Source organism: Thalassophryne amazonica, chromosome 8 (assembly GCF_902500255.1).
Source record: "Thalassophryne amazonica chromosome 8, fThaAma1.1, whole genome shotgun sequence".
In the NCBI taxonomy this organism is placed as follows: domain Eukaryota; kingdom Metazoa; phylum Chordata; class Actinopteri; order Batrachoidiformes; family Batrachoididae; genus Thalassophryne; species Thalassophryne amazonica.
This window is the reverse complement of record NC_047110.1, coordinates 88,360,904-88,386,340: the sequence shown is the minus strand read 5'-3', so window position 1 is coordinate 88,386,340 and position 25,437 is coordinate 88,360,904. Positions and strand designations below refer to the sequence as shown.

The 25,437-nt window shown below is 40.4% G+C and overlaps 2 protein-coding genes across 4 annotated transcripts in view; both read left to right on the top strand.

The window, feature by feature from the left end:
• ush1c (Usher syndrome 1C) overlaps positions 1–11,388 on the top strand; it is a 40,713-nt gene extending 29,325 nt beyond the window's left edge. Inside the window, exons 21-23 of the mRNA XM_034176918.1 lie at positions 6,008–6,117; positions 6,322–6,377; positions 10,688–11,388. Of these exons, the coding sequence (XP_034032809.1) occupies positions 6,008–6,117; positions 6,322–6,377; positions 10,688–10,700 (179 nt within the window). The 3' untranslated portion in view covers positions 10,701–11,388. The remainder of the gene's footprint in view (positions 1–6,007; positions 6,118–6,321; positions 6,378–10,687) is intronic.
• Positions 11,389–12,287: 899 nt separating this feature from the next.
• abcc8 (ATP-binding cassette, sub-family C (CFTR/MRP), member 8) overlaps positions 12,288–25,437 on the top strand; it is a 159,905-nt gene continuing 146,755 nt past the window's right edge. Inside the window, exon 1 of one of the 3 annotated variants that reach the window (XM_034176907.1) lies at positions 12,288–12,468. The gene's annotated coding sequence lies outside the window, so the exon portion shown is untranslated. The remainder of the gene's footprint in view (positions 12,469–25,437) is intronic. The other 2 variants (XM_034176906.1, XM_034176905.1) reach the window with 2 other exon arrangements.

The following is a 25,437-nucleotide window of genomic DNA, read 5'->3' as shown; positions in this document are numbered from 1 at the left end:
GTTCCTCTTTGAACTTGTGCCCCATAAGAAAGCTCTTATATCGTGGATATATAATCTTGTTCTTTCAATGGACAATTATCCAGTCAATAAAACTATTTGTAATTGGGAACAAGAGTTGGGTCTGGAGTTCAAGACAGGCTTCTGGGATAAGGCTGTTGACAGAATTCGTACGTCATCATCTTGTGCAAGACGTTCCCTTATTCAGTATAAAGTGGTACACAGGCTGCACTTATCAAAGTCCAAATTATCCAAAATTTATCCCAATGTTTCTGATCTGTGTGATAGATGTTTTTTTTTTTTTTTGCCCCAAACTTCAGTCATATTGGATTTTATATTTTGATGTTATCTCTCATGTTCTTGGCATCAACCTGGAGCCTTTTCTGCTGATCGCTGTTTTTGTAGTTCCTGGAGTCCCCACTGTGTCCCTTACTGACTCGCAGGCAGATGTAATTGCCTTTACCTCATTGCTAGCATGATGTAGAACATTGTTATCCTGGAAAGCTCCACGTCCCCCATCTGTTTCTTTATGGTTGAAACATCTTGTGTTTTTCTTAAATACATGAATTGGGCAGCACGGTGGATTAGCACTGTTGCCTCACAGCAAGAAGGTCATGGGTTTGATTCCCACCTATGGCCTCTGTGTGGAGTTTGCATGTTCTCCCCGTGTTTGCGTGGGTTTCTTCTGGGTACTCCGGCTTCCTTACACATTTGAAAGACATGCAGGTTAGGTGAATTGGAAACTTTATAATTGTCCAGATCTCTCTTGCAAAAGAGGTCTCAGTGGTACTAACCTGGTTAAATAATTCATTCATTCTTTCATTCATTAAAATTTGAAAAAAAAATCAAGCTTAGTCTTAGGGGAGGGCTGATGGGTTTCTGAAAGTTTGGCAACCATTTATTTTTAAAAAATATTGGAGCTGAATGAAATTATTGTCATGGGAGCATGTTTTATTGTTTATTTAAATTATTTTGTTGGGCCTGTGGTTGGTATATTAGTGTTGGGTATTTGTGAAGGTTCAGATTGTTGCACACATGTATTTTGATTGCATTTCTATATTTTCACTTTGTAAGTGATGTGCAGATTTTTTTGAGGAAAAAATGTTTTTAAAAAATTTACACACAATACCCCATAATGACAATGTAAAAAATTGAGGTTTTATTTTTTATTTTTTGCAACTTTATTAAAAAAAAAAACCCAAAAAACTAAGAAATCACGTGTACTTAAGTATTCACAGCCTTTGCCATGAAGCTCAAAATTGAGCTCAGGTGGATCCTGTTTCCACTGATCATCCTTGAGATGTTTCTGCAACTTAATTGGAGTCCAGCCGGGGTAAATTCGGTTGATTGGACATGATTTGGAAAGGCACACACCTGTCTATATTTAAGGTGCCACAGTTGACAGTGCATGTCAGAGCACAAACAAAGCATGAAGTCAAAGGAATTGTCTGTAGACCTCTGAGACAGGATTGTCTTCAGGCACAAATCTGGGGAAGGGTACAGAAACATTTCTGCTGCTTTGAAGGCCCCAATCAGCAAAGTGGCCTCCATCATCTATAAATGGAAGAAGTTCAGATCCACCAGGACTCGTCCTAGAGCTGGCCGCCCATCTAAACTGAGCGATCGTGGGAGAAGGACCTTAGTCAGGGAGGTGACTAAGAACCCGATGGTCACACTGTCAGAGCTCCAGCATTCCTCTGTGGTGAGAAGAGAACCTTCCAGAAGGTCATCCATCTCTGCAGCAATCTACCAATCAGGCCTGTATAGTAGAGTGGCCAGATGGAAGCCATGCCTTAGTAAAAGGCACATGGCAGCCCACCTCGAGTTTGCCAAAAGGCACCTGAAGGACTCTCAGACCATGAGAAACAAAATTCTTTGGTCTGATGAGACAAAGATTGAATGAACTCTTTGGTGTGAATGCCAGGCATCATGTTGGAGGAAACCAGGCACCATCCCTACAGTGAAGCTTGGTGGTGGCAGCATCATGCTGTGGAGATGTTTTTCAGCAGCGGGAACTGGGAGACAAGTAGGGATTGAGGGGAAAAATGAATGCAGTAATGTACAGAGACATCCTGGATGAAAACCTGCTCCACAGTGCTCTTGAACTCAGACTGGGATGACGGTTCATCTTTCAGCAGGACAATGACCCTAAGCACACAGCCAAGATATCAAAAGAGTGGCTTCAGGACAACTCTGTGAATGTCCTTGAGTGGCCCAACCAGAGTTCAGACCTGAATCTAATTCAACATCTCTGTTGAGATCTGAAAATGGCTGTGCACTGACGCTCCTCATCCAACCTGATGGAGCTTGAGAGGTGCTGCAAAGAGGAATGGGCAAAACTGACCAAACTTAGGTGCACCAAGCTTGTGGCATCATAGTCAAAAAGACTTGAGGCTGTAATTGCTGCCAAAGGTGCATCAACACAGTATTGAGCAAAGAGTGTGAATACTTATGTACATGTGATTTTTTTTTTTTTTTTTTTTTTTTTTTTTTTTTTTTAAGAAATTTGCAAACATTTCAATAAATCCTTTTTCATGTTGTCATTATAGGGTGTTGTAAGTAGAATTTTGAGGGGGAAAAATTAATTCACTTCATTTTGGAATAAGGCTGTAACATAAAATGTGGAAAAAGTGAAGCACTGTGAGCTTTCCGGATGGACTGTAAGTGTGTTTACATATTTTCCAAACTGAACCACTATTGTTGATGTAAATGATCAAGACGTAAATGTTGTAACCGTACTTTAATTGTACATTACTGCAGAAAAAAAAATCTCTCCTTTATATTTCTGACCTAAAAAAAGTTGCCTCTGCTATAGTAGTTGAAGACAAAACGTTTTGAAATACTTATAGAAAGTAAATCAGTATTTAATGTTGTGTGTTTGTCTTTATTTGTTTTTCTTATTACCTCTGCAAAGAAGGTAATGTTTTTGATTGTTTGCTTGTTAGCATGATTAATTAAAAAAAAAAACCTGGACCTGGACTAGAAACCAGGATATTTTGGGAAAATTTTACATAAGGAACAGGAAAACGCAAATCTTGTTAAAGGTATTCTTATTCAGATTTTACACATTAATATAACAGCCAGCAACTATTTTCTATTTAAAAAATGTAATGCCTTAATGCTGTTTAGGGAATGAAACAGCTCTCCTATGTGCAGGGAGTTTTTCCGTCCCCTGTTTACATTCGGGTTGTGGCTGAATGTGCATGTTTAGTGCCTGAGATTCCCGCATGTGAACATTAAGAGCATGCAAGTCTTGGTTTGTCAAACTGTTGCCCTCCACACATTTATAAAGAGACAGCAGTACTCGCTACTCAGTACATAGCTGTTGATTTTTTTTTTTTTCTCCAAGATGGTGGAGATAGTGACATTCCAAAAATTCATCTCAAAAGTACACTGAGGCTAAAAATGCCTCTGAGCAAGAACGTGGTTGAAATAGAATCCACTAATGGTGACCCCTCATGGTTTGGGATGCATACGAGCCATGAATTAAATCCAAAGTTTAATAATAATGAGAAGTGCAGATTTATTATGGTCACTTTTTTAAGTAATACCTGCAAAAATCTTAATGTAGATGTTGGTGAAAGTGTTAGTGGCAAAGAGCTATGAGCTCACATGAACAGCATTGTTTAAAAGAAAACATTCTCTGCCGCCTCACACTGCTCATGTTCTGGTACAAACAGCCTGTGAAGCTCGGCACATTTCTTATTAAGAAATGGCAAGAAGGTGAGAAGAAAATAGAATAGAGCCTTTATTGTCATTGTACATATACTCAACAAAAATATAAATGCAACACTTTTGGTTTTGCTCCCATTTTGTATGAGATGAACTCAACGATCTAAAACTTGTTCCACATACACAATATCACCATTTCCCTCAAATACTGTGCACAAACCAGTCTAAATCTGTGATATTGAGCACTTCTCCTTTGCTGAGATAATCCATCCCACCTCACAGGTGTGCCATATCAAGATGCTGATTAGACACCATGATTAGTGCACAGGTGTGCCTTAGACTGCCCACAATAAAAGGCCACTCTGAAAGGTGCAGTTTTGTTTTATTGGGGGGGGGGGGATACCAGTCAGTATCTGGTGTGACCACCATTTGCCTCATGCAGTGCAACACATCTCCTTCGCATCATCCGTGAAGAGAACACCTCTCCAACGTGCCAAACGGCAGCAAATGTGAGCATTTGCCCACTCACATCGGTTACAACGACGAACTGGAGTCAGGTCAAGACCCCGATGAGGACGACGAGCATGCAGATGAGCTTCCCTGAGACAGTTTCTGACAGTTTGTGCAGAAATTCTTTGGTTATGCAAACCGATTGTTTCAGCAGCTGTCCGAGTGGCTGGTCTCAGACGATCTTGGAGGTGAACATGCTGGATGTGGAGGTCCTGGGCTGGTGTGGTTACACGTGGTCTGCGGTTGTGAGGCTGGTTGGATGTACTGCCAAATTCTCTGAAACGCCTTTGGAGACGGCTTATGGTAGAGAAATGAACATTCATTACACGAGCAACAGCTCTGGTTGACATTCCTGCTGTCAGCATGCCAATTGCACGCTCCCTCAAATCTTGCGACATCTGTGGCATTGTGCTGTGTGATTAAAACTGCACCTTTCAGAGTGGCCTTTTATTGTGGGCAGTCTAAGGCACACCTGTGCACTAATCATGGTGTCTAATCAGCATCTTGATATGGCACACCTGTGAGGTGGGATGGATTATCTCAACAAAGGAGAAGTGCTCACTATCACAGATTCAGACTGGTTTGTGAACAATATTTGAGAGAAATGGTGATATTGTATATGTGGAAAAAGTTTTAGATCTTTGAGTTCATCTCATACAAAATGGGAGCAAAACCAAAAGTGTTGCGTTTATATTTTTGTTGAGTGTACATACGACTTTTGTCCTCTGCATCTAACCCATCCTAATTACAGTTAGACACAATTTAACCACTAGGAGCAGTGGGCAGCCACTGTCCGGCACCAAGGGGCCAACTCCAGATGTAGACGCTGCCCTGGTCAGGGGCAGACAAAGGAGCAGACCCTGAATAAGCATGTTTGTGATTGTGGGAGAACATGCAAACTCCACACAGAAAGGACAGGAAGCGATCCCACAACCTTCTAGCTGTGAGGCACCATGGCTAACCACTAATCCACCGTGCCACTGTGCGTACTGACTTTTTCCGATTTTTTTTTCGGAGGGATATTTATTCTGAAAGTGCTATGAAAATAAAATTGCCCTCTCACCAGACAGTGTAAATGACCTTTTTTTAAAATTTGACGTTAAAAACTTCAGGCTGTGGTGGCACGGTGACTTAGCGGTTAGCACTGTTGCCTCACAGCAAGAATGTCATCGGATCTCTTTCCACCTGGTTCTTTCTTTGTGAAGTTTGCATGTTCTCCCCGTGTTAATGTGCTTTCTCTCTGGGTGCACCAACTTCCTCCCACATCCAAAGACATGGAGGTTAGGTGAATTGGTGAATCAAAACTGTGTGTGTGTGTGTGTGTGTGTGTGTGTGTGTGTGTGTGTGTGTGTGTGTGTGTGTGTGTGTGTGTGTGTGTGTGTGTGTGTGTGTGTGTGTGTGTGTGAGAGAGAGAGAATGAGTTTGTCTGTCTGTATGTGGCTCTGTGATGGACTGGCATCCTATACATGGTGTACCCTGGATGGATGGATGGATTAATTTATGCCATTGGAAGGGGCTTAAACATGTGTTCAAATAAAGAAGGGCTCTTGTATATTGAAACTGACTTTTTTCTGCATTCCAAACATAAGGAATTAGCTTGATAGTGCTCCATTCTCACTCAGATTTCTGCAGATGTGTTTCATAGTGAAGATGAAGCTCACACTTGATTTATTCCCCTTCAACACTGTTTTACTTGAAGGCACGTGCTTTCAGTAAACCTGTGTCAAACGGTTCACTGTCTGATTCACACTAGATATCTCACTGCACCTGCACCCGCTTCTTGTCCTTGTGTCCTGCAGTTGTCTGAAATGTCTCTCTTTGCCTGTAGGTGGAATTGTACCAGGGGATGAACTCATGGCTGTGAACGGGAAAATCCTGATTGATGCCACATTGACAGAGGGACAGAACTCTCTAGCGAGAGCATGGAATAGTGGAGGGGTATGACTTAGAATAAAGCCTGCTTATAAAACACCTTTATCTCAAGAGCCACAACAACAGGATGTGTTATTTATTCTGTAAATAATCCCATGATCTATGATTAATTGATTTGTGGGTATTTTTATGTTTGCTGCTGTCAGACTCAATGATTTAGTGTCATAAACATTGGAATGTGAACTAAAAGCGATTGTTGTTCACCTTCAGGACTGGATTGATGTTGTGATTGCAGTGTCGCCTCCAAAAGACTATGAAGACGAGGTGTAAGCATCCTTTTTCACTCCTTGTATGGTACTCACTGAATTTAATCACCTGTTCATTTGATTTGCTATTAATTTAAACTAGGTTTTAGTACCCATGGGCATGAAGAAAGGGCTACGTCACCTGTGGATGACAGTTCTGGAAGTGTTGCCACATTTGGTGGAAATCGGGTTGAAAATCAAATTACTTAACCTTTGGCAAAATTAAATAAAAGCAATTTTAGGCCAACTTTCATTAATGTATCAAGTTTGGCAGAAATCAGCAAAAAGACCTGGGAGAAGTTGGCCAACAGGCAGACAGGACTTTGACCCCAGTGACACAGTGATTGACCTTTGACAAATTTGACCTCACCTGGACAATTCCAAACTCACTGCATATGTGTGCCAAGTGTGGTGGACATCAAAGTAGGAGAAAAAATACAATAAAATAAACATTCATCCACATGCCACATTTGATGGAATCAGGCCAAGGCTGTGGGAGGAACAGAGGAACAAACTGACAAATGTTTCTCAGTTTATAGTGTGATTTGTAAATATAGTTTTTGATAATGAATAAAACGTGGCTGTAATTTATTGAGACAAGGTTATCATCTTACAGTACATGGCAGTGAGATTTGTGTCTGTCTGTGCACGTGTATGCAGCCCTAATTCAGCATCAGTCAGTCCCACTGTGAACAGAAAGGTGTTTGAAGGCAGTGCCTCAGTGTACAGACACGGCTACCTCCTTCAGCTCTAACCCTCCCTCTCCTCCCGCCTCACCTTCATTCTGGTACAGTCTTCTTCAGCAAGAGGAGATGAATGGTGTGCTTTTGCTCTTCATTTGGCACCTTTTTTTTAAGCACGTGTCAGTCTCTCTGTCAATCAGAAGGAAGCAAACAAGCTTGTGTATTTTTTGTTTCTCTTCCCCCTCTCTTCTGTGTTACGGTAACAACATACTGGAACATAGGGAGGTGGCGGCCGTAGCGAGGTCCTTAATCTCCAAGTTGATTGCAGCGTGCAGCTGCATGGCGCCATGCCTACGTGCGTGAGCGTGAAGCATCACTGTAAAACAGTTTGAACTACAGTAAATAAATGTGTTCCATTTAACTCAGAAAACAATTTTCCTGAAAATGATCGCCTGTTAATGCTGTGTGCAGTGCACTGTTTGGCTGAAGCATGTGCTCTCCCCACATGCAGCCATGCTGTTTAGTGGCCAATCCCATCACATATCTGACAAAGCCTAATCCAGCTATCCATATATAAACACACGTGTGCTTGTGTGGCATCTGTGGTATTTTTGGGAGTCAGTAGGTCGCGGGTATTCAGACTGAACCGCTGCCAGCCTTTAGCAGTTGTTCTGATTGATGTTGGTCCAGGGGACTGTGACATGTTCTGACACACTCTAACACGGCTGATACTGCAGTGAACAACCAGATTTCTGCTTCAGCTAGTGTTTAAAAAATTCTGCTTTGATTTTACTTTTGAATTCTACTAACTTTGATTTGATTTGCTTAAAGGGACAGTGCATTATCAGCCACTTTACCGCAGTATGTGTCTTTGTAAATTTGAATTAAATGGGGGGAAAAAAATCATTATTCTTTACTTTAAGGGGTCATGACATATTTCTTTTCACTGGTGACACACTTCCCTGCATCCATGACACTACAGGACCACCTTGGGTTATGGATGGCAACCATCCAGACAGACGACGAGTCCATCCACACTTCTCTAAAATAATCATCTAGCTGCTGCAGCGAGGTGATATGTGACCATCCCCTTGGTCTTCTCCAGCCACTGGGGTCCTCAACACTCAGGCACCTATGCACTGCATCATCCATAGAAAAAAGAAAGCCACATAGCCAAACTGTCAAAGCTGACACACTCTCACAATGGAGGTGATGCTCCTCATCTTACGCTCATTTAACACAAAGTCATCAGCAGTAGCCAAGAGTCCTCCAAAGAGACCTAGCACGAAAGACATCCAGTCGTCGCCTTAGGTTACTGGTTAGCATCTAAGTCTCACAACCCTACAGTAAGATAGGAAGCACCAGAACCCTTAAGACTAGGACTTTCATTCCCCTGCAAAGATATTGGTATCAACAAACACCTCTGTCCATTGACCTCATGGCTCTATAAGTTCTCCCCAGGTGCCTTTTGATCTCAAAGGCTGAAGACCCAGAGACATGTATGTCACTGCTGAGATAGGTGAATGTCTCTACAAGTTCACCAGATACACTTATGATGGTAGAAGTCAGGATCCAGGAAGTCATTAAAACCCTGAATCTTAATCTTCATCCAGGATTAACTCAGTCCCAGACACTCCAATTGATTTTGTCCGCTGATTCTGCAAAGGTCACCACATTGTTCATGAAGTTGAAGTCAGTAAACCTTTTATTGCCAACAAATGCACCTAAGTTGCTGGTCTTCACAACCCCAGCCAACACCCAATCCATGCAAGCACTGAACAGTGTAGGAACCGGAACACATCCCTGATGAACACCAGTTTTCCCTGGGAAAACCTGAGCCTCTTCCTCTGCTCCATACAGCACTCACAGTATCTGCATGTAGACTAGCTATAATGTTAAGCAACTTCTTGGGGATCCCACAAATTCTCAGGATGTCTCAGAGAGCAGTCCAATCAAATCAGTCAAAGGCTTTGTGTAAACCAACATAGGCCGTGAAAAAGCAATGTGGAGAAATTAGAAGTGCACATGTAAAATAAAGTCTTAACACACTTCCTAGACAATCTAATCTAATTAAAATGAACTGGGGTTTTTTTTTGTTGTTGTTGTTTGTTTTTTGTGACCTATAGAGAAAGTTGGGGAAAAAGTATTTTAAAACAATACAGTGGTATTAAAGTTCATTGGATGGGTGGCAGCTCTGCCTTTCTTGGATATAATTACTGGGGGCTTCATAGAAAACAGGTTGGAAACCATCGGTAGAGGAAACCAATAGTGTTAAATACAAATGAAGTTTGGAGTCAAATATACACTTTGCCACCGAGGGGACACATCCTGAAACAATTCTCTTTTTAACTGAGGCCAAAATATGGCCACCGGGTATTGCAAAGGCTTTGCATCTGTCAGTCCGTTTGTCTGTCTGTCTGTCTGTGCTCAGCATAGGTCCAGTCCTACTACTGCCAGGGTCTCCAGATTCACAGAAAACATTCTTGGGACACAGACCTTGAACAAGTTCAGACATAGCTAACCTGCACCTGTTTTAAGAAGTTAAAAGGTCACATTCTGTTTCCTATTGTTATGCTCATGGTCGACAGCATGAATCATGCAAATCTGTTTGCATGATTTGTTTTTGTTTTCTGGGAGGTGGAGCAGGATTCTGAAAACCGCTGCATTTCTGTGTAAATCTAAGATGTTTCTCATATACAGTATTATGTATAAGTTAATGAGAAATAAACACTTCTAAAACTGAAAATGCTGTTTTTGTAACCTGATGACACCTCCGGAGTGATTTACAAGACGTCTAGCGGGTGTCAAGAGTGCAAGGACATCACACATGCATAGCATGTCCTCCTGTAGATGCAGCTGTAGCACTCACGTTGCCGCAGACGTACACTTTTTGTGGCAGACACGTCCTCCTTCCTCTTTGACAAAAACAAAACCATAATAAAAGCCTCACCACAGACAGCTTCCGTTGGAGTGACAGCAAAAACAGACACAAATTTGTGTCACATACACACACAGCCGTCACACACTAATGTTGCCACAATTGTGCAGGTGTGCATCAGTGTCATTTGCAAAACAGTTTTTCCACAAAGTCCAAGACAGTATTCTTGAGGTGGCTGCAACAGAGACTTCAGGGACTTTCCTAATTCACAGAGAGTCTTATCTCTGTGTGACTGTTTCTCATCATGATCCAGTGAACCCAGTGAGTTGCACATTTTTGTTTTCTCCCTAAACTAATCAAAGCTGATGAGTTCAGTCAGATGTTTATTAGCTCAGCACACCTGAGTGAGCTGATCTGCTTGGACTGGTTCTGGGACAAATGGAAAATGTGCAGTACTTTGGGAAGCACTGATCTAAAGCAAAGATCACATTAAAACATGGATTTAAAAATTTATTTTGCAGAATATGACCCCTTTTGGCTCTTGATTATCTTGTTTCCAAACCTTTTCTGCATGTGTGTGTGTGTGTGTCTGTGTGTGTTGGTCTATTGTGTTTCAAGTCCAGTCAGTAAAACTACACCTGGTATAAAAACTGTTTTCAGAGTGCATTCTTTCCTCACAGCACACTGACTAAAGTACATCAGGTTTAACTGCTTTCGTTGTCATGTAACTGTTCATGTTGTTGATTTTGTTTTCTCTCTCTTTATTACAGAACCTTCTTCTAGTCTCAGCAGCCAGCCAAGAAAATGGATGATTCAGAACAAGCTTTTAAATTTTTTTTCCCTGTCTTCATAATCATAAATAAAAATAATTAAAAAAAAATAGTCACAAGTTCAGCTGAGGATGGTTTTGTGTTTCAGTGTCAGAGTAGCACTAAGAGATTGAAGATAGTAGGCCTTTGTCACATGTCACTTTATCATCGTGCATTTCAGCGCTTGTAAACAAGGCTTTTTTGTGAATATTTGAAACATACTTGACCTTCATGATTCTCATTTAACATTGTATTAATAGCAGTGAATGATGAGGTAAAACAGTAAAACTGTTATCCATAGTGCTGTACATTATCCAATAAAGACAAATAAAGAAGTGAGCACAGTAAAAGGGCTGACTTTTTGTGGTGCATGTTAAATTTGTTCTCCCCCAAATATTCATATTTCTGTGACACAAATTGAGTTTCCAATCTTCCCTCCAGCGTCAACACAGCAGCATTTTGCATAAAAATAATTACAAATGGTAGACTAACTGCTGTTAGAAAACCTTGTTTATTTATCATCAGTTAAATCAGTAACTTTCCTGTTGAGATCAAAGGTTTTACATCAAGATCTATATGCAGCACTGTGCAAAGGTCTCAGGCACCCTACTGTGTATGAATGTGGTGTTTGATGTATTTTCTCTTCACTACTGTGTCAGTAATATAAACTGAAAATTAAAATAAAATGTTAAGATATTTTGTTTGTTTTATTAAAGTTTATTTCAATTTATTTAGTTTATATAGCGCCAAATCACAACAAAGCTGCCTCAAGGCGCTTTTAACCTTATATCAGATGAATGTGTGATTCCACAAAGATAATAATGATTTTAATCAATCCTGTGATCTTGTAAAACCACAGAAAAAAAAATGTTTTAACTGCAAAATACTTTTGAGAGGTACTGTTTGTTTAAAATTTTTGCAACACATTAGAACTGTAAAAGTAAACTCATAAAATAAACTGATTATTCCACTTGGTCTCTGGAGAATATCTATTTTTCCAGGCGTTCTCAATTAATAGGCGAAATAATTCATCATAAAAATAAGACATAGTTCTTACACACACATATATATTTATATAAAATATTGGCTGCAGGCTGCGGTTTTGAAACACCTTCCATGTCTGTTGCTTCCCACGGTGTTCTATCGATTTTCTTGAATTGTGGGGAATCATTTGTAATTATTAACGTCCACAGGGGGCATCCGTGCTCCTCCCCGCTCGCACACGCATTATTCCCATAATGCTCTTTTATTCCGTTGAATTTCATTACACACTGCCTTGCATGAGTTTGATAAACATTGTGCACGGCTCAACTATTCGAATGTGAACTTTAATGTCAAACAATGAGAGTTAAAGCTGGTTTTGGTGTCGTGCTGTTCTCCATCCTGCCGAGCCGTTACGTAAGCGGCGCATTCTCATGTTGCTGTGAGCATACGTGACTGCTGTCTGCGCGTGCATCACGGTGTGCGTGCCAGTGCGCGTCCCCTGCTACTGCACGCCGTGGCAGCAGGCCACTTCGTGTCAGGTGGAACTTGCATGAGAGTTCTGCCTCTTTCCTCTTCCACCGTCCGCGGGTTCAGCACCGCGGTCAGCGCCCGCCGGCGGAAACCAGACCGAGACGTGATCTGCACGTGAGAGGAGATCGTTCTGGAGATTTTCTCTGTGTGGCATGACTGTGACCAACCTGAAGAGAATTGTTTGACTTAAACACTGCGGAAACATGATGATCTCACGATATAAACCGGTAAGTTCCACACTGGATGTGTGACCTGGTCAGTTTGTGCGAGCTGTGTTATCATTTCAAAGCACGGTTTGATAAAAAAAGATGAAAAAAGTGGCTATCCTGATAGTTTGTCTCACTTAGGGAAGTAAAAGTACTTCCCAAAGGCTACCAAAACACTGGGTCAAAAATATTAACAAAGCTGGCTGAGAAAACCCCAGTATACATACTGCTGCCCTTAAAAAAAAAAAAATAAATAAAAGTCACAGTTTAGCAATGTTACTGTACACGTTTCTTTAAATGAAAAGAAACTGCTGATATGTGTATGTGTGTAACATAGATAACATATATAGTGTGTAGCAACAATCAATCCCACTGTGTGTGTGTGTGTGTGTGTGTGTGTGTGTGTGTGTGTGTGTGTGTGTGTGTGTGTGTGTGTGTGTGTGTGTGTGTGTGTGTGTGTGTGTGTGTGTGTGTGTGTGTGTGTCTGTTGTGCGTGCCTTAAATGTAGAGTTGGGATGACTAGTCCTAATAGTCAACTACTACAACTGGCTAGTATCTGCCAAATTTTCTTCTAGTTGCCTAGTTGGGTAATTCTGGCAGCATGAGTTTTCTACATTTTAAGAGTAAATCAAGCAAAATAAAGAAGCTGTCACGGTTTGAGTTTTGCTTGGTGTTCTGGGTTGTTTGTTCTTTTGTGATCAGTTATTTTTGCGTTTCATTGGGTTTGGTTGGCTTCTTCTCTTGCTGGGTGTTTCTCTCTCTTTCTCTGGCCACGCCTTGGTCTGGTGCTTTCCATGCACACCTGTCCCTGATTTGCTGATTACCACCTGCAGTTATTTTAGCTCACTGGGTGTGTTTGTCTCTCGTCAGTTTGTCGTGCCTTGTGCCTTCAATCCAGTTCTGTTCTTGCGTTCCATAGTTCTGCCTGCCTCTTTGTGTGTACCTGACCTCCAGCCAGCTTTGACCACGCCTGATTGCCTGATGTTTTTTGTACTGCTGCTTTTCCTGGACTGCCTACTCGTGTACGACCTCCGCTGTCTTCTACAGTAAAACCATCTAAAAACCAGAGCTGTTTGCTTGAGTCGTGCATTTGTGTCCTGCAGTTCCAGACCATTCAGCCTGATAGTAGCTACAAATAAATTTAAAATACTTTACTAGTACTTGCTTTCAAAAACTGCTTTTATTTGCCTTCAAATAGTAGTCAGTAGTTCAGATCTCCCTTCTGTGAATGCGCTTTGAATAAATGTCTTAATGCAGTATCACAAACATTGTTTCCATGTAGTGCTCTGTGTTAATGTCATGTTTTCAGGTGTGTTATTTTGGTGTTATGATTTGGTTAGATTTAACCTGATTAATTTATTGTCAGAATTAGCCGTTAACTACCACAATATCTGACATTTTGTACATTTGGTGTTTTACTCCGTGTGTAATGCAGCATGTAGGTGCCTCACTGTTGAGGACCAGGCTACACATTTTAGAATGACCTTTTATTTTGTCCAGTCCAAGGCACATCTCTGCAATAATCATGCTGTTTAATCAGCAGCTTGATACTAAACCTCCCAGATGGGTGAATTATATGGAGAAAGATGAGGTGCTCACTAACATGGATTTAAACAAATTTGTTAACAAAATTTGACAGAAATAAGTCTTTGTGTGTTAATGTCTTAGAGCTTTTATTTTTATTGTGTATAGTGTAAGGATTGTGGGGAACAATGAGGGTTTTTAGCTGCGCAGTAACTGTAAAAGATGTGTAAAATATCCAGTCTCACGGCAGTTTGTAATCGTATTACGAAAAGTAAATGAGTCTATGGGTTTGTGATATTGTCATGAAAATTGGGTGCTTTTCATGACTGGGCACAAATTCATTTAGTGACGGGGCATGAAATGCAGGGTGATAGGGGGTCTGGGGGCATTATGGTTAGCATTAGGGAAAGGGAGACATGTTATGGTTAGATTTAGGTGAAATGGTAAATGGACTGCATTTATATTGTGTTTTTACATCTGCATCAGACGCTGAAAGTGCTTTTTGCAATTATGCCTCGCATTCACCCATAGGGATGTAGACACTCACTACACACTGGTAGCAATTAGGGGATTAAGGACCTTACCCAAGGGCCTTTAGTGATTTTCTGGTCAGGCTGGGGTTAGAACCGAGGATCCTTTGGTCTTAAGCCCAACGCTTAACCACTAGACCAGGAGAAGGGGAGCATTATTAAAAAATAAATAAAAAGTGACAAAAATCGCCCCATTTTTGTGACAGGGGCACGAAAACAATAACCCATATGAGTCACTGAGTTCTATGTAAATGTGCCCCATGGCTGAGCAGTATTCAGCTCCTTTCACACTTGGCCAATGTCCGTAATGCGGCGTACTGACTAGGCCGAGCTTATGCAGCCCTACACCGCGTTTATACACCCTGATGTGGCAATGTACTGGAGGATGCAAAGGGGTCCACGAAATGGATGCAAAAATTTAGATATTTAATTTTTTTGCAGACATTCGGCGTAGAGTACTGGACACAACACTCTGCTACTGTATGCAAGTCTACGCAACACTGTGGTATTGTACACCATGCCTCCACAATTGTAAGCTACCTTACGCCAGTCTGGCAAAACATCCTTTTAGTTTTTTTATCAGTACATAACTGCGTTGCTAGATTTTATTCATCACGCTGGACTCTGCTGAACTTTGCTGGCAGTGAAGCTTCAAAACCACAACTCTAAGCAGGCCCGGAGTTGAATATCTTAATTTTCCAAGGACCACTGGATAGATTAATGGTGAACCTGCTCCAAGCCATGTTATCCCTGATTTTTAAGGTGATCTTTACTAAAGGATCTCGACTATTTTATTTATTCACATTTCTCTGTGTGTTTGTCTGTTGTTGTTAAAAAAAAATCAAAGCATTATAATATCCAGCTATATAAAGGCATATATAGCTGGATATTAATTCTCCTCCACAGAACTCTGATGACACAAAATACAGTACATCATCATTTGATACTTCACTTCTTAGCATCAGTATTTCCTAAAATCCTCACTCCGCACAAACATGCAAACAATCTACAGAACCAGCTGCACTTCATTTGTCATCTGTTTATATCAAAGTATGATAAACGTATTGCCCCCACGTAGTCTGTTTTTGGCTTTTGTGATAATATATGATTTCAGGATTCATAGAACGCTTTTAAAACTTGTTTCTCATCTGTGCTTTAAGACACTGATGTGACTTTAAAAGATAATTATCCGCCTCGCGTCAGGATTCTGTTCTTTCACTCGTCCTCTTTTTCCTGCGCATACTCCCATTTCAGACTCCCCAGGCAACCCACTGATGGTACTGATCAGTCATGTACATCAGTCATGTAGGTCACCACACAACTGCAGCCCAGCTCTGCTGTAAAATTGACATCACTGATCATGTCATGCAGTCTTAAGTTGTGTGTTGTCCGCGGAGATCCACGCATCTAGATTGAGTAGTGTTAATAAAACAGGTAGCTGACATTTTTCAAGGATGGTAACAATTTATGCAAAGTTTCTATAATGATTTTAACTGAAAGTGTAGGAAATTGAAATGAGAAAGTTTTCTGAAGAATTGTATTTATTATTTGGCACATTTAGTTGATGTCATTTTTTAAAACTGGCAAGGTTGAGAGGTTTCCTTTGTTCAGAGCTTGTCTGGTTACCAGGGACTGATTAATGGTGATATCAACATCCATTATTCACTGTTTTTACCTAATATTCCTAATTTTTCCAAAAATATTTGTCTTATCAACTTTCCATTTTTGCAGCATTCATCCTTGACCCAAAACACATAAGCATACTGTTATATAATATCTGTGCTAATTCCTTATTTAATGTTAGCGATCAAGTATTGGCCTTTATTTGTTTGGAAGTCTCTGAGATCTGGTTTAAAGTTTAAATATAAGAGTTAAGTTTTACTTCCATCACACATGTGCAAGTTTCAGATACAGGGAGGGCTCCCCCTATCTGTGAAAGCCAGTAACATATAGACCAGCCACACCCACTGTAACGCCCACATTGTATAAAAGTGTTGTGCAAGTTATGTGCTTGGTCTTTTCACAAGAAGAACACCATCTGTGAAGACCCAGGCCTGGTTTCCAACGTGACCTTCAATAAATTCAAAATGAGGAAGATATCGATGCAGTTCTTTGTAAGGGGCAGTAAGTTACATAAAGAATCGGGGGAAATTACAATACGAAACGGCAAATGTCAGCTCTCCCAATTTCTCCGTGATCGAAGCCATATACAAGCACGCATGCATACAAGTACACAGAGACCACTTGGTTTTTAATATATAGATGACATTCAAAGAGCATCAAATTCTCATTTCAGCAGTTAAGCCCCAAATGACCAAACAAGTCAGTAGCCTGTTTTATGATGTGTAGTATTTATTACTACTACTGCTGTTGTTTTTTGCACCCTTTGCTCTTATTGACATTTCTGATCCTCATGTCTGTTACATTGCTTTGATGACACCCTCAGAATATACTGTATTGACTTTGCTTGTTGATATCATTGCTCTGTTTGACCCCTTTTTTTAACTTTGATTCCATAAGACCCCTATGCTTTACTCATGCTGTCTAACTGACTGCTACTGACTGTTGATCGCCTGATGATCAGAGTTAAAGGAGTGTTTTACCTTGTCTGTGGACAAAACCTGATACTGTGATAATGTTGCTGCACCCCCATTACTTTAACAGCTGCTAAAAACAGCTTGGAAACACATGCACGGACACTGACATCATTTCAGTTATGTGCAGTATTCTGATTGATTTGATCGGACTGCTCTCTGGGACATCCTGAGAATTTGTGGGATCCCTAAGAAGTTGCTGGACATCATACCCAGCCTATAGATTAAATGGACTGCATTTATATAGCACTTTTCCACCTGCTTCCGAAGCTCAAAGCGCTTTACAATGATGTCTCGCATTCACCCATTCACACAAACAACACTGATGTCAGGGTGCTGCCACGCAAGGTGCTCACTACACACCAAGAGCAACTAGGGGACCCAAGGACCTTTAGTGATTTTCTGGTCTGGCTGGGTTTTGAACCGAGGATCATCTGGTCTGAAGCCCAACACTGAACCACTAGACCATCACCTCCCCACTGTAGTGATACTGTTAGTGCTGGGCAGTGCAGAGGCAGAGACTGAGTTTTCCCAGTGAACACTGGCATTCCTCAGAGATATGGTCTGGTTTCTACACTGTTCAGTGCTTGCGTGGACTGAGTGTTGGTTTGTGGAAAGCACAGATTTAAATGTTTTTGTAGGTGAGGAAAAGCTTACTGAACCTTGACATTGCAGACGATGCTGTGGACTCAATGAATGCCCAGATTGTAGCACTTGAGAAGATGAGTTAGGAATCAGAGTGTCTGGGTTTGTGATTGTACCTGATTAAGACTAAGATCTAGGCTTTTAAGACCGTCCTGGACTTAGTATGTGGTGAAAATGTTGAACTTATAGAGACATTCACTTGTGTCAACAGCGACATTAATGTCTCTGGGTCCTCTGCCTTTGAGATTGAGAGACGCCTGGGAAGGTTGATGGACAGAGGTGTTTGGTGATGATATCTTTGAAGGAGAACAAAAGTTCAAGTGTGTAGGGTCTTGGTGCTTCCTGTCTTACAGTCTGGTTGTGAGACTAGGATGGTACCCAGTGACCTAAAGTAACCACTGGATGCCTTTTGATCTATTTCTCTTTGGAGGATTCTTGGGTACCACTGGAATAACTTTGTGTCAAACAAGCAGACTAAAATGAAGAGTATCACTTGGACTGTGAGGAGCACCAGCTTCAATATTTTGGCCATGTGGTCAGGTTGTCTGTGCAGGATTCAGCACACAGGTGCCTGAGTGTTGAGGACCCCAGTGGCCGAAGAAGAAGACCAAGGGGATGACCACTTTCCACCTGGCTGGGGTCAATAGATGGGTATTTAAAAGATGGAACCTGTGCCTGAGTGGTTGCCATTCAGGACCCAAGGTGGTTCCATAGTGTCGTGGGTGTGGTGAAGGGCAGTACTAGTGCATGCTCCCAGACTTGACTTGCAGAATTTTGGTCTTTTTAATGATGATGTACAGGCCACACTCAGATTCTGTTCAACCTCATATTTTGTTTTACTTTTCTGAAAAATACAAAGCATAAAAAAATGACAATTTGTGAAACAAATTTTTTTAAACTTCAAGAAATAAGTATAAATGGTAACTAGTAGTAAATGTCATCTGTTGAGAACTATGATTATGAATATGTCTCACTGAGTCATTTTTCATGAAAGCTGACATCTAAATACACAAAGTAAATCAGCAGAATCAAAATCCAGAGATTGATAAAAATGTATATTTATAATATTTCATCCTAACACTGGTGGTTCTGCTCCGCTGATGTGGAAAAGAAAGTCTGTATCATATAGGATAAGGTCGAAGGTCATCTGTAGCCGACATCTTTCATTTGTAAATATTCTTTGCCACTGTGAGACAGGGCATTTTCAAAATTTATCTTCCACCTTAGGTAATACTAAAATTTTAAAAAAGTCAATCTCCTCACGGATGTCTGCCAATATACATGAAATGATGTGTATTGCATTATTCATTCAGATATACTGGGAAGAAATATGGTCCTCTGATTGCTCTCATTTTATTGCATTTCCAAAGCAGAGTGGCAATGTCACGTTATTTTCCTCTTTTACACTGTACGAGGTCTGTTAGAAAAGTAACGGACCTTTTTATTTTTTGCAAAAACTATATGGATTTGAATCATGTGTGCTTACATCAGCCAAGCTTGAACCTTTGTGCGCATGCGTGAGTTTTTTCACGCCTGTCGGTTGCGTCATTCGTCTGTGGGCAGGCTTTGAGTGAGCACTGGTCCACCCCCCTCATCGGATTTTCATTGTTTAGGAATGGCTGAGCGACTGCCGCTTTGCTCCATGAAAATGTTTTCAGAAACTGTGTGAGACAGCCAGGTAGAAACCATTCGGAAGATTCAGATGGCTTTCGGTGAAGATTATATTGACATCACACGGATTAAGGAGTGTTACAACTGGATTAAAGACGGCCCACAGCGGCGGAGGGCGCGCCGCGCTCCGAGCGGCCATCGACAAGCTGGAACGACCAGATCATTTCCAAAGTTAAGGCTGTGTTGATGCGGGACGTTCAGTTCTGCGTCACAGTCGTCCAGTTCTGTGTCACAGTCGTCAGTCAGAGCTGCGTATTGTCAGAGAGTGAGCTGCAAAAAGTTTGTATCTGAGTTTTTGTGCCTCAGAGGTGGTGTTTGTAGTTGCCATCTGCCACGCCGGTGTTTGCCAACCCGGACAGTGGGAATACCACCTCAACCGGCAACTTAGCCCTACGGCTGGACACCAACAACGTCCGAGGCCCGCCCATGTGGTGAATTGGCGCGCTGCGTCATTGAAGCCGCGCGTCACGAGTGCCGCTTCCCCGAGGCCTCGTGCAGCAACTGCGGATCCATCAGCGCGGAAACACAGAGGCCGCGCGGCACCAGCGCAGCGCAGATCCATCCCGGTGACAAACAACGCAGGCTGTTAACATCGGTGATCGTCAAGCAGCCCACAAGCCGACCGTGGGGCCTAAGAAGGTTCTGACGGCGGAGGAAGGTGATGATATTAAAAAAATCTCTGGACTTTCTATCAGAGGAGATTTCTGTTGTGAAGCAGCAACAGAAATCAATTATGGATCTGGTGGAGGAGGTGAAGGCACTACGGCTCCAGAACGCCGAGAAAGACCGGCGTCTGGTGCAGCTGGAAAATAGAGTGGCTGAATTGGAGCAGTATACCAGAATCAACAACGTCATCATCACCGGTCTTCACATCAAACCACGGTCCTACGCACTGGCGGTAACAGATGAGAGCGGAGGGGAGCCCAGTGAACAGGAGGTCAGCTCTGTGGAAAAACAGGTTGCTGATTTCCTCCAATCTAAAGGTATAGAAATGGATTTAAACATTGAAGCGTGCCACCCTCTGCCCCGGAGAAATGACGGTGATAAACGAACCGTCATCATGAGATTCATCAACAGAAAACACAAAACAGCACTGTTAAAACAAGGAAGAAAACTGAAAGGGACAAACGTATTCATCAATGAACATCTCACCAAACAGAATGCCGACATCGCCAGGAAAGCACGCTTCTTAAAGAAACAGGGAAAAATCCAGCACACATGGACTTCAAACTGTAAAATATTCATTAAACTGAACGGATCACCAGAACAAGCAAAAGTCATGGCAATAAGGAACATCGAGGAGCTGGACAAATATGAACAATAGGTATGAGGACTCAAACACAACACAGCACCATGATGCAGACTGGAGCAACCCACTCATCCACATCATCTACACCCGGAGACAAGAGAGACATAATGACTAAGGATAATGATCCGTTTATTTCTGCCCAGGAGCTCTGTCTAGATACATTTAATTATAATAATTCTGCTAACCGCCCCTTCGAATCTGAAAATGATCCTGATAACTTTTTCAGTGAGAATATTGTGAGACAGTGTAAATATTTTACAGAAGAACAATTCAAAAATTATAAAATCAATGATGAAGATTTTTCAATTATACATTTCAACAGGTGAAGTCTTTCTCATAATCTGTCCACTATTAATGATTGTTTGAAAACATAAAAAAAAAAAGGTTTTTCAGTTATTGCAATTTCAGAAACATGGTTAAATGAGGATAATAAAGATCTGGTATATCTTGATGGTTATGAATTGTTCCTGGTTAATAGGCAGACGAGAAGGGGCGGAGGCATTGCATTATATGTAAGGTCAGATTACAACTGTAAACTCATTAACAACATGTCATTTACAGTGGACAACATGTTACCATAGAAATTACATATATAAACTCCAAAAACATAGTTGTTACTTGTATTTACAGAGCTCCTGGGACAAATATTGACACCTTTGAAGACGTTATCTTAGGAATGTACAACAAAATCAACAGAAATAAGCATTTATTTGTCTGTGGAGATTTCAATATAGATTTTTTAAACCCTCACAATCATTCACAAATCACTTCATTTATAAAGACCTTGTACTGTTTAGGACTGTTTCCAACCATCATTCATCCTAACAGAATAACTTTGGACTCAACAACTCTCATTGACAATATTTTAACTAACGCTATATCCGGTAATCTTAGTGGGGGACTACTGGTCAGTGATATCAGTGATCACTTGCCAGTTTTCTCAGTCTTTGCATTGGAGGGTTGTTGTAAGTATCGAAGCAATATCAAATTCATGAGTAAAAAAGTAACACCTGAAACAACTGAAAATTTAAGGGAGGATTTATCAAGTCAGAATTGGTCGGATGTTTTTGTTGATGTTGAGGTCATATGATGCTTTCATTTCCATTTTTTCCAGTTTGTATAATAAACACTGTCCATTTGTTGACAAAATATACAGAAATCAATATAGCAATAAACCATGGATAACTAAGGGGCTTCAGAGGGCATGTAAAAAGAAAAACTTACTATATAAACAATTCATAAAACTACGAACTAAGGAAGCTGAAATTAAGTATAAAGCATATAAGAATAAGTTAATCAATATCATGAGACTCAGTAAAAAAAGATATTATAATGAGTTACTTGTCAAAAATAGAAATAACATCAAAAACACATGGAACATATTAAATGAAATAGTAAAAAAGAATAGAGTAACTAGAGATTATCCTTTATTTTTTCAGAGTAACAACTACATCACGATTGATAACGACGAGTCTATTGCTGAACACTTTAATGAATACTTCATTAATGAGGGTAAAAATCTTGCCAGTAAAATTGACTCACCAACTAATAACTTCTGGGTAAATAATTCAACGTTTAACAAATCTGTTTCAATGTTCATTGGTGGTACTCATGAAAGGGAAATACTTGATCTGGTTCATGGTTCAAAAAGTAAGAAATCGACTGATTTTAATAATTTGGATATGGCTTTATTAAAAAAAGTTATTGATTGTATAGTAAAACCGTTCAATTACATTTGCAATATGTCACTAAGTACTGGTAAATTTCCTTCTCAAATGAAAATAGCCAAAGTAATTCCTCTGTTTAAAACTGGTGACAAACACACATTTTCTAATTATAGACCTATATCACTCCTGCCACAATTTTCCAAAATTTTGGAAAAAATATTTGCTAAAAGATTAAATGATTATTTACTGAAGCATAACATCATTTGTGAAGAACAATATGGATTCAGAAGGTCTTGAACTACATCACAGGCTTTGATGGACTTTGTGGAAAGTATAGCAATTGCAATTGACAATAAACAATATACAGTAGGTGTTTTTTTTTTTTTTTTTGATTTACAGAAAGCGTTTGACACAGTTAACCATGGAATACTATTAACTAAACTGCAGAAATATGGAATCAGAGGTCAGGCATATGAATGGATAACTAGTTATTTACAAGGCAGATTTCAGTATGTTCAATTCAATAATACAAATTCTGAACTCAGAGAAGTCACATGAGGGGTGCCGCAGGGCTCAGTGCTGGGTCCTTTGTTGTTTATAACCTATATAAATGATATAAGTTGGGTGTCGAGTTCACTGAGATGTGTCCTTTTTGCGGATGATACAATTGTGTTCTGTAGCGGTGAAAATCTTGAACAGCATCTGGACGTAGTGGAGAAAGAACTAGAAAAATATAAGGTTTGGTTTGACGCTAATAAGTTGTCATTCAACCTTGGGAAAACCAAATGTATTATATTTGGAAATAAACAGGCACCCAAATGTAAAAATTTAACTATAAACAATAAGGAAATTGAGTTAGTAAGAGAGAATAAATTTTTAGGTGTTATAATTGATAATAAACTTAGCTGGAAACCACATATAAATTATGTGAAATCAAAATTGTCAAAAACTATAGCCATTTTGTATAAAGCCAAAGACGTACTGCCACAAGAAGGGTTACTTACTTTATATCATTCTCTGATGGTACATATATGACATATTGTGGTGAGTCATGGGGAAATACTTACAAATCAAACACCAATCCAATATTCCTTTTGCAAAAACGAGCCATATGAATCATCTGCAATAAACATTATTGTGAACCAACTCATTCTTTATTTGTGTCTTTAAATTTATTAAAATTTATAGATTTGGTCGATTACATTACAATTCAAACTTTGTTTCGAGCGAAAAACCAAGCCTTACCGAGAATGTCCAGAGTCCGTTCAGGTTGAGGGAATCCAGATATAGTTTAAGAGATTGTGCAATTTTTATGAAACCACCAGTAAGAACAAATGTAAAGGGTTTTTGTGTGGCTGTGGTTAGGGTGAAGAAATGGAACGAATGTTCAACAGAGGTTAGAATGAATGGTACCTTAGTAAGATTTAAGAAACTACTCAAAAAGAACATCATGTCTAAGTATCATAAAGAAACAAATATAATTTGATTTATAGGGAATGTTCAATTTATAAGTGGGATTTATTGTATATTTGAATGTGTGGGTATGTATATGCGTATGTAGATATATAGATATGGGTAGGTGTATATGTATATAAGTGACCGTGTATATGTATGTGTGTATATATATGTATATATTTATGTATGTATATAGGTATATATGGCACAGCTCAAGCAGAGGGTCACCCCCAAGAGCCTGGTCTGCTTGAGGTTTCTTCCTTATAGGGAGTTTTTCCTCACCACAGTTGCCTAGTGCTTGCTGTGGGGGTTGGTTGGTAAGGTTAGTCCTTACTTGCGTAAAGTGCCTTGATTTAACTTTCTTGTGATCTGGTACTATATAAATATAATTATAAGTGAATAGTATATTGATGTGTATGCGTGTGTGTCGACATGTAGTAGTGAATTTGTATTTATGTAAATATGACTGATTAGAATTGATGGACTTGTACTAGCAGGGGTGGGCGCTAATAAGCTTTGCTTCAGCCCACACCTTTCCAGACTCACTAGTTTTGTTTATGCTTTGTGGAATTGTTCATTTTTTTCTATTTGAAAATTTTGTGTGCCGAATAAAACTTTGTCATTGTCATTGACGTCGTGTGACTAGCAGAGAAATTGCAGGAGAGGTGGACATCAGCACTTTTGCGGCACATTCCACTGTTAAAGGAGATTTTGTAATGAAAGACGTGCAGAGGAATTCGCGCGTCGAGACGGAGCCGCAATGGCGCACAACAAAAAACACCTCTGTGTTGGAAACCATTCGGAAGATTCAGACGGCTTTCGGTGGCTTTTCAGTCGAGTGAGTATCCGAGGAATTGTGTAACAGCTGGGCATGTCCCAACTTTTCCTGTGAGACTTCCAACACGGAGGTGTTTTTTGTTGTGCGCCATTGCGGCTCCGTCCCGACACGCGAATTCCTCCGCACGTTTTTCATTACAAAATCTCCTTTAACAGTGGAATGTGCCGCAAAAGTGTTGATGTCCACCTCTCCTGCAATTTCTCTGCTAGTCACATGATGTCCCGGATCAACACAGCCTTAACTTTGGAAATGATCTGGTCGTTTCAGCCTGTCGATGGCCGCTCGGAGCGCGGTGCGCCCTCTGCTGCTGTGGGCCACCTTTAATCCAGTTGTAACACTCCTTAATCCGTGTGATGTCGATATAATCTTCACCGAAAGCCATCTGAATCTTCCGAATGGTTTCCACCTGGCTGTCTCACACAGTTTCTGAAAAACTTTTCATGGAGCAAAGCGGCAGTCGCTCAGCCATTCCTAAACAATGAAAATCCGACGGGGGGGTGGACCAGTGCTCACTCAAAGCCTGCCCACAGGCGAATGATGCAACCGACAGGCGTGAAAAAACTCACACATGCGCACAAAGGTTCAAGCTTGGCTGATACAAGCACACATGATTCAAATGCATATAGTTTTTGCAAAAAATAAAAAGGTCTGTTACTTTTCTAACAGACCTCGTATTTACTTTGATTGAATGAATATGCACGTGAAAAGAAAAACTACTTGTTTTCAAGGTCATATTATCTATTCATTTTTTTCTGTA